General features: G+C 36.7%; 2 protein-coding genes and 1 long non-coding RNA gene across 7 annotated transcripts in view; 2 read left to right on the forward strand and 1 right to left on the reverse strand.

The window, feature by feature from the left end:
- The window catches only part of gpc1b (glypican 1b), a gene marked incomplete in the record, with an annotated part of 161602 nt that extends 146990 nt beyond the window's left edge, over positions 1-14612 (forward strand). The window contains 6 exon segments of the mRNA NM_201020.2: positions 2225-2355; positions 3610-3726; positions 7445-7575; positions 7770-7945; positions 10600-12624; positions 12839-14612. Coding sequence (NP_957314.2) covers positions 2225-2355; positions 3610-3726; positions 7445-7575; positions 7770-7945; positions 10600-10808 — 764 coding nt within the window.
- LOC137488166 (uncharacterized) lies at positions 1960-15531 on the reverse strand. 4 transcript variants are annotated; one of them, XR_012394120.1, is made up of 7 exons: positions 15481-15531; positions 15271-15351; positions 10529-10846; positions 7695-7819; positions 3588-3736; positions 3219-3272; positions 1960-2652 (listed from the first exon to the last, which is right to left on the reverse strand). It is a non-coding gene; the product is annotated as an uncharacterized lncRNA (long non-coding RNA). The 4 variants fall into 4 exon arrangements; XR_012394121.1 differs by having other exon boundaries at positions 15266-15351; XR_011007107.2 differs by having other exon boundaries at positions 15445-15531.
- Positions 15123-15952, forward strand: part of ephb1 (EPH receptor B1) — a 550777-nt gene continuing 549947 nt past the window's right edge. Inside the window, exons 1-2 of one of the 2 annotated variants that reach the window (XM_073929961.1) lie at positions 15123-15254; positions 15495-15666. In XM_073929961.1, coding sequence (XP_073786062.1) covers positions 15651-15666 — 16 coding nt within the window. In that variant the 5' untranslated portion in view covers positions 15123-15254; positions 15495-15650. Of the gene's footprint in view, positions 15370-15494; positions 15667-15952 lie in introns of both variants that reach the window. The other variant, XM_073929962.1, reaches the window with a different exon arrangement.

Here is a 15952-nt window from a genome sequence, read left to right on the forward strand (position 1 = left end):
GGTGATCTGCCAAAATGCTAATCGGATAGTATATTAGCTTTGGATGGCAGGGAGGGACTGTGTTTCAAAGCCATGCCTCTTAAAATCACGAGCGCGCCCACCGCGACACGACAGCTGACAAACCGGTTCATTCACCAGTTAAAAGTGTATGCAGTGGTTAGCCGGGCGGCGTGCAGGAATTTTACATCGAGCTTCCACCAGGAGATTTAAGTGGCTGAACAACACATAGAACACTGTGCATAGAACCCATTCATAACACTACATCAGCTCTGTGTGACTAATATAGTTTTAAAACATAACATTACCTCTCTAACAGAAATACTTCAGCCATGATGTGGTGTCGTCCTTCCTCTAGTGTGCAAAAGTAACTCCAATACTGATTCAGGAGTTTCAATTTAGCATTTGATTTTGCCGCAACTGTGGCGGTCTCGCATACATGTCTCGCTAATCTAGGCTAATGGCGGATATGCGTGAACAGAGATACGCAAAACTGACAGTTGGAGTTACTTATTGGAATTATGAGAGATGTTGGCCCGACTCTATTAAATTGGATGAACATTTTTTAGTTTTATGCCTTACCCAGAATATTAAAATACATATAAATACATTTAGATCATTTACTTTAATCATTACTATTGGACTGTGATGAGACTTTCAACCAGCACAACTAAAAATGTTTCTGAAGACAATCACCTACTGCAGCTTTAAGATCAATATTATTAGCCCCCTTAGGGGTTGATTACACCGAACGCGCTTTTACGCAAGGTGCACTGCAATGCCTTTTTGTTGACAAGAAAAAAATAAAAGTGCGTTGCACTTTTTGTTTCGCTAGGCAACGACTGAATCAGCTGCGTACTGTGCGCAAGTGTTGCTGTTGATATTGTTTAGTTTTAATATTTAATAATAATAGAAGTTTCCATAATCATCTTGACAACACAAACACTGCTATCACCTCAACAGAAATCCCGCTTCTGTTTTCATTTCATTGAAGAATGAAAAAGATGTGGGTGACAGCAACTTTTTTCAACTGCTAGTGCAAAGCGTGCAATGGCAAAAACGCGAAGTGCAGCAGGTGTGCAAAAACGCTCGCGGCCTTCAGTAAATGATTCAAAAAAGGTGCCTCTCTACGCAAAATGCATGTTCAGTGTGATTGGTGGAATCTTCTTTTGTTAAACAGAAATTGGTGAAAAAATATACAGGAGGGCTCATAATTCTGACTTAAACTGTATTTTTTTAAAGGTATAATCAACGTATAGCTGTGCATTAGAGGATTTTTAATGCAAAATATATTTAAAACAAACTGCAATCCATTGATTATCCTGTATATTCCATTGTCATTTGCAGCACAATATTTTGACTCAATTTTTGTCAGTTATGACATCTTAGATCTCCTATTCCCCACACTGAATCAGTCACAGGCAGACAGAGACAACACAGAGAGGTTTTCTGTGCTGATATCTTTACACAGTAGTTTACTGTTAAGTGCGGACTCTCTTATTCTTTTATATTAAGAGTGAGTTTAAGAACTAAATCTTTATTATTAGAGTTAAGGTGTGAACATACTTTAAAGAACAAATCAAAATTAACCATATTAATTTTTTAGCTCACATTGCTAGTTTTGTGGTGAGCAATTTATCTGTGCATGTCATTTAGAAAAAAATTTATATATGTTTGCCCTTGTAATAAAAAATTCAAATTTGAAAATGCACTTCCTGTTTGTTTTCAGTTCAGTTCTCAGGTTACATACCTGTATGTCTAAGGTATTAAGCGTGGCTAACATACTTAACCACGCCCCTCCAACTGTCAGTTTTGACAACAACCACAAATGGTGAGAAGGAGATGTCTGTTAGGCTGTGATAACTCTCCCCAAACCCTTTTCTTGATCTTTCAGAATGAAATGCCTACATTACTGCATTCAATCAGTTCACAGTAGAAAAAAACAAGCCACACCCACTGTTTTCTCAGTTAATATTTAATTTCTCTAGGAACTGTCACAATATAAAAAAATAATAATAATAATTAAACAGTCGCAGCTTCCGGTTTAAGTAGTGCTTAGTCCGGTACTTAAGCAGTAAACATTCCATTCACTTTTTAACAGTAACGGCACAAAAAAAAAAAGAAAGTAGACAGTAGACACTGGTGACAAACAAGGTCATACACAATGGGCAGAAAGTTCTCTGACTGCATGTCCACATGAAATGAAGACTTGAATGTTTGTGTGCAGATGCGATGCTGGAGGTAGTCGACAAACTGAGTCGGCCTTATAGTGTGGACTCAGTGGTTCTTTCCCTGCCAAAGCGCATCGCTGAAGCTATTCTCTACATGCAAGACAACCAAGACATGTTCATCAATAAGGTCAGTGAACAGAATTAAAGATGCTATATGTAAGTTGTTGACTCTTCTAAAGCATGCAAATACCATTTTTTTTTATTTAAGAAACATGCTGAATGAACATATCTATCTGGAAAACAATGCTACAGTTGTTCTGCTTTTAAAATGCGCATGTTGGAACGTCTGTCTTTGTTTTATTCCCTTTAACCCGCCCAGTGCCAGTATAGTCAATAATATTTTAGCACCCTGGGTTGTCTCATGAAGGCTCTCAAAGCATGCGTCCATTACCAAAAGACGACCTCTGGTGGACAAAAGCAGACTCTGAAATGAGACGCAGATTCAGAGTTCCACATGAATATTAATTAACAGTTAATATAAATATTACAAACGTAAGCATTAGGTGAGCAGGTTACATTGTAACATCTTGTCTTAACAACATGCAATGTGACAAGATTTGCAGTGATAAGCAATCATAATGGTCATATATATACATATATATATATATATATATATATATATATATATATATATATATATATATATATATATATATATATATATACAGCCATTCAAAGGCACAGAAAAGTGCACTTACTGCACTCTAACAAAATTGTAGTTTACAATTGTAGTCTGTAGTTTATTGTAGTCTAATTTATGCATATGAAACCTCTTTAACATTATCAAATGTAGATGCTGAATCACTGATATGTGTTGGCTTGCACTCAGTCACAGTTCTTAAGTTCAATTTCAAATGGTTTACTTTATTTTAAGGTCTGCTTGAAATGCTGCTGCTCTTTTTTTGTAGTATGGCAATAAATGTCACATAAAAATAACATTCAAACTAACATTATTAACATAAAACACTGAATAAAGCACATGAGTTGTACCTGAGGTGATCATTGTTTATCCTGTTGTCTAGCTGCCAGAGATAGAAGCCGTTTCTAAAATAGAAATTTCAGGTGTTGGTTAGAACAAAAACTCATTTTGATGTGATAAAAGTAAATTCTTTGTATCGCGTGTTGTTATTTTTAGTTAGGACACGATGTAGGCTTGATAATGAGGCACGCTCCTGCTAGTGTCGTCAATCTGGCAACCTGGGCTTGCGTGAGAGGAGAGGCCGAGTAAAAATGTTTTCAACTAGAAGTGCAATACCTAGTTCAACCACTGGGTGTTAAACTTATATACTGCACCTTTATATTAAAAAATAAATTAATTAATTTAATTAGAGCTAATCAGAACCATGTGCTAAAACTCACTTCATGATTTCTTGTTCTTTAGGTGTTTCTTGAGTGTGGTACTCCTGCTCCGAGCTCCAACATTCAGGAACAGATCAAGCGAGGAAGAAACACAGCAGAAGAAGTCAGTAGCACCCCAGGAGCCCAGCTGGAGAGACTGGTAAGCGCGTCTGTGGGGTGTAAAATACAACCTTTACATACAGATTCATGAAAGCAACTTAAAGGGTCACGAAACACCAAAACACATTTTTTGAGCTGTTGACAGTGGTATATGTGTCCCACACTGCTAAAAACACTATTAGGACACCTATATTTCACTAAAAAGTGTAAATTGGTTGTTTTTGCGTTATTTCAAGCAAATTTGTACTTCCTGTTTGAAACGAATTTTTGAAGCTGCGTCACGGCCATGACATAATAGCGTGTATTCCAGCGTGCAGACTGGGCGTCTGTGCCTGAGTGAGTCTTATTACGTCTTACAGTGTGTTGCATTAATGCATGAGTAAGGCTTGGGTCAAACCAATCAGTGCGCTCTATTGTGCAACTTCATTAATATTCATTATTGTCACCGTGTTTACACCACAAAGACGCCACGTTGTGTTGGCAAAACAAGCGTGAAGTGTTGCTTTTATAGTTTGCTGCTGTTAAGTTTCGTTTTTATTTTCTCTCTGTGAGAGCTTATCTGGATCACGTGTGGATTAACAGTGTACGCGACGCGCGACAACAATAACTTACGTGTCTAAGGAGGATTATTGTTTACCTGAGAGCTGTTCTCATCTGCAAACGCTGAAATCTGGATTTGCTTGTAGTATTCTCTTCATAAAGACGCGGCTCTAGTTGCTGGTGATTGTCCTGTCTCTACAGATTTGGTAAGTGAGCGACCAGTGCTCTTTGTTTATTCAGTTTGTTCGTATCGAATTAAGTTAACTATTGCACTGAGTGCAGAAATGTTAGCACCGCATTTTGTGACCGGAATAACACACTCGGCTTTCTGACGCTACCTGCCGTGTGCATCTAAGTTTCCGGGAAATGCTGAGTTTTTTTTTCTCTCATTCGCTGTGCGGTATCAAACATTGCATGAAAAATACACGCTTGCAGCAGTTCCTCGAATCAAATATCTCGTTTGTCGCGAGAAGCATGAATGAATTCCCTGAATGAAAGAGCCAAACTGCAGTTAAAGTCCAACATTTAATAATTTGGCAAATAATTCGACTACAGATGTCCATGTAGGTTAAACACCATCACATTCTCCTGTATGTGTGTGTGTGTGTGTGTGTATGTGTATTTTGACTCTGAAACTCGCGCGTGCACAAATAGACACTCCCACACCATCCCACTTTAGTTCCTCCGACACTCCCCCCTAAACAGAGCTGGACACGCCCACTTTTCTGACTTTTTCCAAAGTAGAGGTGTGAAAACACCCTGCTGAAACGAGGGGGTTTCATGGCCCTTTAAAGTGCAATATTATGAATGTCAGTTGGTGATGCTACAGTCTAAAGAAACACTATATAATGGACACACATGTAGTCCACCATTGTTATTTGGTTTATTAGGACTCACACATGCCTATAGACTGAACACATTATGACATAACCATTTTTACAAATTCAAAGATTTGTAGTTGACACAAATGAAAACAGTATTGATTTAAACATAAACATTTCTTAAATGCCTATTGTAGGATGGATAGATCATTTAAACATAAGTTGCTCAAAATGGTGTTAATCACGAAAAAAGAAAAAGGCCAAGCAGTAATAAAATTGGGCTGAGCAATAATAATAATAATAAAAAAGCTTAAAAAAAATATTGGCTGGTTGAAAATAAATTTTAAATTACCACAGCTGCTTAGTCCCTAAAGATTAGAATTTTAGTTTAAGACTGTTTGTCAATATGTGTGCAAATGTGCTCTTAGAATCGAGAAGCATTACGATTTTAACTGTTCGTGCTATCAAAAGAAAGCAGGTGAATACTGAATGAGAGGATGATCAGGTGTACCGTGAGATACAGGCGATCCTCGCTGACTGATGTTGTCAGCAATGCACAGCTGATGTGATGCACATGAGTGCTGAAAGCTCCTGTTTCCTTGTGCAAAACAACCGTGCCTGGAAACACAACTGGTGCGTTCCTTTCTCTTTGAAAGACTGGAAAAAAGTGGTGCTTGTGCACGCACAGTCCTGTTGCTTTTAAGAGCTCGTTTTGTTTTGTTTTTTTGTGTGCCGCTTTCGCTTTTACCATTCTTTATACAGATTATTAATGGGCCTAACTGTTTGAAAGTGATCATCACCTGCTTTCTTTCGCTTGCAGTTATTTTTGTTAATATGATGTGATTATCATCCTTTACAATAAAATTGCTTTAATAGGAGATTAACTCTCCATTTATCTATTGTTAACTCATGCTCTCTGAGCTTTAGCCTGAACAATTTACTGTTTATAGTTTTAGATAAGTGAAAATTATTTTTATAAGAATATTTTTTGTTGAATAAAAAATGTATACAACTATATTTAGCTTGTTTTGACACATTATTTAATTTTTAACATTAAAATATTAAACATTATATACAAAAAAACATTACAAATATTAAACATAAAATATTTAACATTATTTATTTGTGGCGAGGAAATAATTAGTTTGGTCTGGCCAGAGAAAAAATAGAGGCCTAAAAAGTCATGTGAAAAAATAGTTAAAATTTGTAATTTTTAGCATGCCAAAGTCAAATTCATGCATTTAAAATATGTTCCCGACAACAAGGGTGAAAGGCTACTTACGTTGGAAAACTACTGGACACAGTGGCTGGGGATCAACAAAGTTAATGTCAAGCCCTCACATTGGTCGTTCCAAAGTGGAATACACAATGGGATGTTTGGAATAATTTTCAATATCATGACTAGTCATACATTACTAGTCTGTCAAGCTTTGAAAACACATTTAATGCAACACAAATCTAGTTCATAGGGTTGTCCATGGTTTTAAATGTTTCAGTTTTCATAAAAAAAAAATAATAATAATAAAATCTCATTAAATCTTTTTGTCAAGTCTATTATGGTAAACATTTATTTGGTATAGCAAAAATGGTAAATGAATTGTTGTGACGACAAAGCTGATGTTTACTCTAGTCTTCTTCAGGGTCTCACCAAAAAATAAATAAATAAATAATAATTCAGTTTAAAAATAATTGAGTCAAACTTTGAAATAAAATATTGAGAATACATTCATCAAATTCAGAATAAAGTTAATATATTTTGAGAAAAAAGTTGATATTCCTATGTTTACTTTAAAAAATGACTTGAAGGTAGACTTGTTTTTTTTTTCTTCGAATAATCATACTAAAATACCAAAATAAACCACTTTTATTGTCTAAAACAGGCATGTAATAGATTGTATGAAAGTTTTATGGGTAACACTTTATTTTTATAGTCCCTATTGCACATTTTGTTGACTAAACTACTTGCTAATGCCAATTACTTCTCATTTGATCTTTGTATCTGCTGATACTGAACTTTCCAAGAACGTCACTCTAAACTAACCCAAACCCCATCCTAACAGTCAACTTATAATCTATTAAGAATTAATTGACATGTAAATGCAATGTAACTTAAATTCAACAAAATGTGTGAAAGGGGCGACCAAAATAAAGTAATACAGTTTTATGTCCTCGATTAAGATGCTTTAAAATGTGTTTCAAATATGACATACAGTATGATTTATTACCATAAGCTGCATAGGCTCAGTAATATGAAAAATGATTAATGTTACCATATGCTGAGTATGGACATTTTCTAAGCGCATAAACAACAGCAGCAGTGTTATTTATTTGATTATTTGTAATCATACATATTTTTCCGTTGCCTGGATTTCTGAAATCACATTTTCCTACCCAAAGTTATCCGACGTGTCAAGAATGCTGAGGGATATGATGCAGTACTGGGTTCATTTGCCCAGGAAACTGTGTGTGGATCGTGAGTCTGGGCCAGGTGAATCAGACAGATGCTGGAACGGAATGAGTGTGGGCAGGTAAATGCACATGAACGGCTCACTCATCGTGTTTTCATGTGGTGCTTTTATGCTTTTTACTTTAGTGTAAGTAATGTAGCTGTTTCTAAACTTCCACTAATCAATGACAAAATGCCTACCTTTATTTGTCCATTTCTGATGTTGCCTTGCAAATGGCTCCCGTTCGTCTCTCTTATCATGTTGTGTTCCATCAGGTATCTTCCAGAAGTGATGGGAGACGGTCTGGCCAGTCAGATCAATAATCCTGAGGTGGAGATCGACATCACCAAACCAGACATGGCAGTGCGCAAACAGATCATGCAGCTTAAGATAATGATCAACCGACTGAAGTATGCTGTCAATGGAAATGATGTGGACTTCCAGGATACCAGTAAGTATACGCATACACAAGTGTACTATTACTAGAGCTGTGGCCAAAAATCGTTCAAGAAATTGATTCAGAGATGTTTAAAATACATCACTATTCTTTGTTGAATGGATTCTGTGCTTGGTTTTTAACGGCATAAGAGGCTGTTGACAGAGAATGTTTTTCCTTTCCAAAACGCTACTTTTCTATAGTTTCTTTTATGTAAACGTGCTTGATGGATGTGTTTGAGTCTGTTACACGCACATCTCATCGCATCTTTCAAAGTGAGCACCACATTTTTTAGACGCTGTGTCAAGTTGAAACAACTTTCACATACAGCACAGCTCATCCCTGTCAGTTCCATAGCAACGGGCCAATCGGAAGAACTTGGAGGAGCAAACAGAAGTTTCTGTTTACAGTCGCTCTGTGGTTGTGTCTGGATACCCTCATGCTTTATGCTGTGCTTTTTTCAAACCATTCCCAACCATTGCCCTTTCGTGATTTTAGAAACAAAAACGCATTTGGCATGAATGAGCCCAAGAGTGAACTAGGCTAGTTTTTAACTGCACAATGAATTGCTCACAAGGAAGAGTGCTTGTCCATTCATAAGTCATGTAAGTTGGTTTATGTCACAAGATTAATGTAAACAGCTCACTGTCAATATGTTGCAATTAGCTTAAACCTTTCCTAAATTTATTAATGAATATTTTACCTTCAAGTGGTATTTGTAAGGAATTGGCTGCGAGTAAGTCGGTTTTTAAAAAATACAGCAACCATCTATTGTTAAAAACTAAGCCAAAGCTTATTGATGCTAAGCTTGAAATCATTAGCCTAAAAAGTATAACAGCTAATGCTAAAGCTGCCTCTATAGCAGTATGCAGGAAATTAAAAACTGACATATGATTGGCTAAGACATGCTTGATGTGAACAAGTTAACATTGTAGGTTTGTGTTAAGTATTACAGGAATTTTAATATCCCCTATAGTAAGAAAATTTCTGAATCTTTTAAGCTCAGAATATATTCAAAGGAGAAAAGTGCTGGATTTTGATAATCTCAGAATCGATTTCTCAAACTGTTTTTTTTACATAGATCTCACTATTACCTACGGTAGAGTGAACATACGTCTTCTTTTTCCCAGACATGTCCTTTTTTGGGGGCTTAAAACAATGCATCAACACGTATAATTCTATGCGTTTTAGCAAAGATTAAGGTTCATACTATTCTCTTTAAGCCTGATTTATACTTCTATATCTTTACGGGAAAAAAAAGGATTAAAATGATTAAAAAAAATACTATTTTCTATAAAACCGCTGCCTCCTTATCTTATATTATTGATTATATGCATATTTATATTTGTTATCATAAAAACAAGTTTAGATTTGTCCACCTGTCGGTTTTTGGAGACGCGTCAATATATGGGGCATAAAAATAGGACGTGTGTTTATTTATAACTCAAATTTTTGACCACACTTTGTTATTATTGTTCATTTATTCATTTGCTGAAAATTAGAACTTAAATTAGAAATAGTTTTGAAACAAATCTTTGTGCTTAACAAACAAAATTAAATATGTACGCTAATGAATGTCTTCAGTGGAGTGCGTACAACATGCTTCCTTATCCACGAAAGTAAAGGAGTAAAGTAAAGAGTTAAAGTAAAGAGAAAGTAAAGAGGCCGAATGGAAGAGGCTTGTTCTTTATCCTCGCTGCAGATGGTCTGTTTAACTGTTTTCTAGCTAGAAGCATTCAGTTTTTCCACTAAAAAAGTCCGCCATGTAAATAGCAAATGCGCCATGGCATGACATAACTGACTCTTAAAGGAAAGAGGAGATGAGACTGATTGGTTTAATGCAATATTATGCTCAAAACACACTCAAAACTCATCAAGAGAATAAGCACAACCCTGTTAGACCATGCGCTGCAGCGCAAACCTTATTTTTACATCCTTAAAATAGCAAATTCGGACACGTCCTTAATGTTTTACTCTATGCACTTTAGACTTTGCACCTAGAACGTAAAATAGATCCCTTTATGTCCTTTTTGACATCAGTCGAGTGATGACTTAAATCAGCGGTTCTCAAATCATCCTTGTGGCCCCTAGCTGTATTGCATATTTTGTATTTTGTGAAGTGGACATCACATGGTATTATGCTATGATTCCAGTTTGAAAATGTGTTCAATTCAAAGGGTAACGTGCAACGTGTGATTTCCAATTTAATCACTTGATAACAACCCTTCTCTGTTATTGATAATAATTAAAAATGCTACAAACAGTTGTTTAGCGCAAAACTTTTTTTGTTGTTTTTTGATTGAAGTGAACTTCAAGTTAAGCCGATTTCCCATGTGCAGGGGGTGGAGAGCAGTGAACTCTTTGAAGGATCTTAACACAGTTCCCTCTTAGAGCTTTCATTTAATCAGCTGGTTATCTAAATCAGCTGTTTTAAATAAAAGAGTCATGCAAAGTAAGCAGTGCAGGGGGCTGCAAGAACCAGAATTGAACCCACATAATGAACTGATTCATCACAACGAATCAGATTCAAAATGTCAGTCTGCAAAAATGCAGTAAACAAAAAACATCAGCTAGTTACTCTCCAGCCTGGGAATGTACCTTCATCATTGCTGTGGAACGTTCCTGGACACTTCAGCTCATCAGTCTTTTTGTTGTGTTCTCGTCTTCAGGTGATGACATCAGCGGTTCAGGAAGTGGAATGTGTCTCGACGATCAGTGTTCTCGCGGCCCACGTTTAATGTCCCCGAACACAGACAAGCCCAAAGTGTACGCCTCTCCGTCAGAGAACAAGAAGGTGGTGAACGGAAGAAGCAGTCAGAACCTTCCCTGCATCAGCCTCTACCTTCTCTCATTGGTCACAGTCTTGCTTAGGCGATAATTGACAGGCATTTGCACCAACAGGGACTGAGCACAGGACTGGGTTGGATTGTGGAGGGGCGGGGTTTAGTCACATTGCCAAAACAAATGCAAACATCAAAGGAAAACAACGAATGCATCACTTTTTTTTTGAATAAGAACACCATGGAATATTCTTAGAGCTGTGTACTTTTTGTCTCTTGTTTGATATATGACACCCCTAGAGCTGGTCTTTTGCTTGTCTTTATGTCTGTGGTAAAAAAGGTCTCTGAGAATGCTCTGTAACAATAGCTAAAAAAGAACAAACAAAAAAATCCACCCCAACAAACAAAAAAAAACGTTTTATTTTCTCATTCAGAAATCCTTTTAGATTATATTTATTTATTAATTAACACCCATGAACATAGCAGACATCTCAAGCCCCTAAAACTTGAGAGCACAAGTCAACAAAACATCTGAAAGAATCATGTACTCTTTGTTTTTAAGCTTTTCTAATCATTATCTTGTTTTGTGAAAACCCGCTGTCTCTCATTTATTGTACTAGTTTCCGCACGCTGCTTTGCAAATGGGTTTCAGGGGCCATTTTTAAGAAAAAGAAACACAACATATATTTACTCTGGATGTAAATAAACGTGTACTAACCACAGTCACATTTTCAGTATATCCTTGAGGACCCTCAACAGCACTAGAGCAATATTTGGGATGAAACTGTAACGCACCAGCAACGAGAAAGAGACGGGCACATATTTTAAAAAACAATGTGCTCTAATCCGTGGGACAGATACATAATGACCTTCATCTCAGAAAGGGATTTTACACATGGGAAAAGACAAGCCAGAGAATGCAAGACTCGAAACCAGAGGGATGCAGAGGGGTTTCTGGACATTGTTAATTTGATATTGATTTAAACCTCATAGGGATGTGTGTGTGTTATGTGTGAGTGTACTCCAGGAAAAAAAAAAGAAGTGTTGCTTTGTAAGAACTCGGTATACGAACATACACGTGTACTCAATACACGTCAGATCAGATTAGATCAGCGAGTCACAGATGTGTTTCTCAAATGTTTCCCAGCCCCACACCCTGCCCTTCATTAGGGGACAAGTTGGATTGTTTATGGTGCGCCCACAATGTTGATGTGAAAAGTGGTGTTGCACAATATTACGCAAGTGTTTGCGTAACATTTTACCAGCGTTGATGTGAAAAACAGTCGCAGAATTCTGAGCAAACTGTTTTACCAACGTTGCAAATGTTTGTCTAACGTTGGAACCAAAACGTGTTGACACTGAGAACAATTTTTTTATCAAACATTTGTGTAATATTTGTACCAGCATTGAGAACGAATAAGTGTTATGCAAATTTTACCTTTGAAAGTCTGGGTAGCGAGCAGGAACTTTTTCTGTGCAAGTATGTAAATGCAAATAACACGTGAGCATGCATACTAATTTGCTTTTTTTCGTTAATGTAGCAATAGCACATCTTCTAATGTTTGTTACCAATATGTTTATAGCTGCCTGAACAACATGTTGACAACTTGAACTAGCTTGCTTGGCTAAATTCACTTTAAATTGTTATACTCACTACAAAATGTAACATAAAACGGTAGTCATGTGACGTTGTGCACCACTCCAAAGCCTGCATCAAAAAATGATATATCTCACAGTGAAGCAGTGTACCGAAGCTTGATTCGTTTTGCCATAATTGCATAATTGCCGAATTTTGATTCAAAGGTTTAAACACCATCGTGGGTAAGTAAAGTGTATAGAGCAAGACTAGGCGTCGATTACATACTACTGTTTCAAAGCAGTGCACCAGTCCCACGTATCAGTAATTCAACTAAAGAGTATTTTATACATGGTTTCCGCTACATTCATTTTTCCGCGGCAGGGCGCCACACCAAAAATCATCTTGCCACGGCTACATTACAGCTTCTTATTCAAAATATTTGCTTGTTTTTGTAAGTAGCGGGTTAAAAATTTCTGTATCCGTAGTAGTGCTGTGCATTCTGTTTAACCCTTCAAGGCGATGTGCTGACTGACTGACTTACAGGTGCTTAATGCGTGAGACCAGCAATCACGGCGTACCTTTCAGTTATGATGAACACAGTTTCCATAATTATACTTTTTTTTTAATAGATAAAGGTCTGTGACTCTGCATATAATGACTTTATCTTGCTGGAGTTTATAGCCGTTTCACTTTCCTTAGGACGCATTAATGCCGCGGTCCGCTCCGCAAACTATCGGGGCATTCATAAATACTCCTAGCAAATCGAATAAATGTTGAAGACATACTCGGTACATAAACGCACTACATCGCACTTCAGCCGCGTTTATTTGAGGGCGCAAGAGAATTTGCACATGAGCAGCGTATATTTGAGGGCGCGCAAGAAGTTTTGTGCACGAACAGAGAAAATTGGCGCTCAAGCAGAGATTGACATGCTCATAGGCTATTACATGAATGCGATCTCGACTTAATACTGCACCCACGACATTTGTCAATGAAATAACGCCACATGTAGTTGGTAGATCTGTGTAAAATGCCCAACAGTCTGCCGCCACAGCTGGAAAACACTGATATAGTAAAAACCGTTTGAACCATACTAAAGTGAATTGGTGTATTATTATTTACAACTATTTTGAAGAAGGTCACTGCATATTGTAGTATAGTGTGTAACGGAGGCTAGCTGGTGAGTGCAAAAGCCTCAATCTGATCTTTTAGAGGGTGGGTGTTGGACCAGTTTAAATACGATTAAAGTAAATGCTTTTGAATACCTTAAATTTTACTACAGTAATCGGTGGTGTAATGAGACACACCTTATATGTAAAATACTACAGCAATTGGTTTATATTACTATTGTATTGCTACGAGTTGGTCAGTTGTGAAACACTGTGCTTTCCCACACTTTAACCAGCAGAAGTCATCATCAAGCTCTGATTTGGAAAGCTTCAAGTAACAAACCTATTTACGATACAGTTGAACTGAATGGTTCATGCTTCACAAAGCTTCGTTTCACCATCGCTAATAAAACATAAGCATCACTCAGAAGTATTTGCATTCTTGCACTTGCATTGATTTTCAGACTCTAAAAGAGCGTGACGCATTTTGACCAAACCGAACATTTAATTTTTGGTTTATTATTTTTTTTTTTTTTATTGTTGCAGGAAATTATGTAACTGCCCTGGATGACGATTAAGGTTGTCATTGGCTCTGCAGAGAAAGTGCTGCAGTTTTGTCACTAAGAAGTGGCGAGTAGATCATTAGATGGAGAACAAAAGTCCCTCCCTTACGATTTCGAAATGCTGCACTTTGCATGACGCACGCAGCCACATCCGCATGACTACATCACATGATCAGGGATCGATAACAGAGAAATATCCCACAGGCAATGCTATGGATTGTTTTGTTGATTGACTGCATCAAATGTGGTGAAGAAAAGGACCCGTGGCACAATTTACTAACTACATGTTTAGAGTGATCTGACCTGAAATCAGTCTTGACTGTCTTTAGCACGTTTGTTAAATCATTGACAGTTAGATTTCGGTCAGGAAAACAGTCCCACTTCTTGGTGCAATGACGTTATGGTGGCATTGCCACTCACTCCTTACTGATGAATGTGGCTCATATTGTCAAAACTGGGATATGATGAAAAAAAAGAGAAAATCTGGTAAATACTTTATTTTTGTTGGTTTTTAATTAAACAATAATGGGGAGTTTGTGTTTAAGGATGAGGAAAATTAGCTGTCTGTTGTTGTTGTATGTTCTTTAAAATGAAAGAGAAAACCCTTGTGTCAATTATATAGATCAAAAGATTTTGAAAATGTGTCTTGTTTCCTTGATTCACACCTTCTCACACATATACACATAATACATATGACAATACCCAAGTGCTTTGTAGCTCTATGTTAAATATATTTTTCTGTAGTTAGCCTTATTTTGAGTTGAAAAAAATAAAATAATTTGACCCAGTTTTCTATTGTATATTTACATATTTTGCTCATTGTAGAATACTCTAGAGTAGAGCTTAATATCGTTATACTGTGTCAAGTGTAAACAATCCCACATGATATATCTGAAACTCAACATTTTACATATACTCTCTGTTATATCTGATACTGTAGTATGATAATGTTAAGGTCATTGCATGCATTTCTAAAGTTGACAACGAGAACTCGGAGGAAAGTTGTACTTTTTTGTGGACAAAACTTAAAGAAAAGTGCTATATACACCAATGTTTGCACAAACTGTGTCTTATAAAATGCTCTCTATATTAAAAGTGTCGCCTCCTCGTTATAGCTATCACCTGCCACCAATCTAATTCTACAACAGCACTAACCACATTACGTAACTTACATGTGACGTACTTTTTTTGCTAACGTTGAACCAATTGCAAATGAATCGTGTAAACGCAGCTTGTGACTGACTACTGACTTCTGAGATTAACATCAAACATCAGTCCTTCATTAAAGAACAGGTTTTCTTTACCTCACCTTCCGTTTCTGTTTGGTCTTCAGACGCGTAAATGTGAGATCACATCACGCAGATGTGAGGATCCTTGCTCAAACTTAGGCCTGCAGTAGTGTAAACATGTAAGAACGTTAATGTTTACCTAATTATCATATTTCATACAATACTACAGTATTCCTTTTTTTCGACTAATTTACCATTCAGAGTAAATGCAAGATAACGTTAGTACTTGCATTTGTTATTGCAGCGCAAACGATTCCAAAACCATCCAAAATCAGTGTGCTACATACAAAAACCGGCCTGGAGTATAGTAATTGAGTGGATCGCTGTGACCGAGATTCCAAACAGAGAGTAAGCGGTGAACTGTAAATCCATTTCGGGATTTCCAACTCATCTCTTGCAGATGACAAAAACCGCTAGTAAGTAGCTGTTTCATTTCAAATTAAATCTTTATTTTAATCAGTTTGACAGCTTTCCTGGCCTTCTGTTGACAGTAACATATATTAGTTTTGTTATACATTATTAGATAACTTTCTTTGTAAAGAGCCCACAATATGACTGCAATATGAGGTAAACTTAGCCTATATTAAATGTTCATCTATCATTAATGATGCCATATCAAGTATATAGCTTACTAACAGATTTGTATAATATTAACAACCAGAAATATCATATTTGCCACAGTAGTATTTCATTTTATACGCA

Source organism: Danio rerio, chromosome 2, assembly GCF_049306965.1.
Source record: "Danio rerio strain Tuebingen ecotype United States chromosome 2, GRCz12tu, whole genome shotgun sequence".
Classification (NCBI taxonomy): Eukaryota; Metazoa; Chordata; class Actinopteri; order Cypriniformes; family Danionidae; genus Danio; species Danio rerio.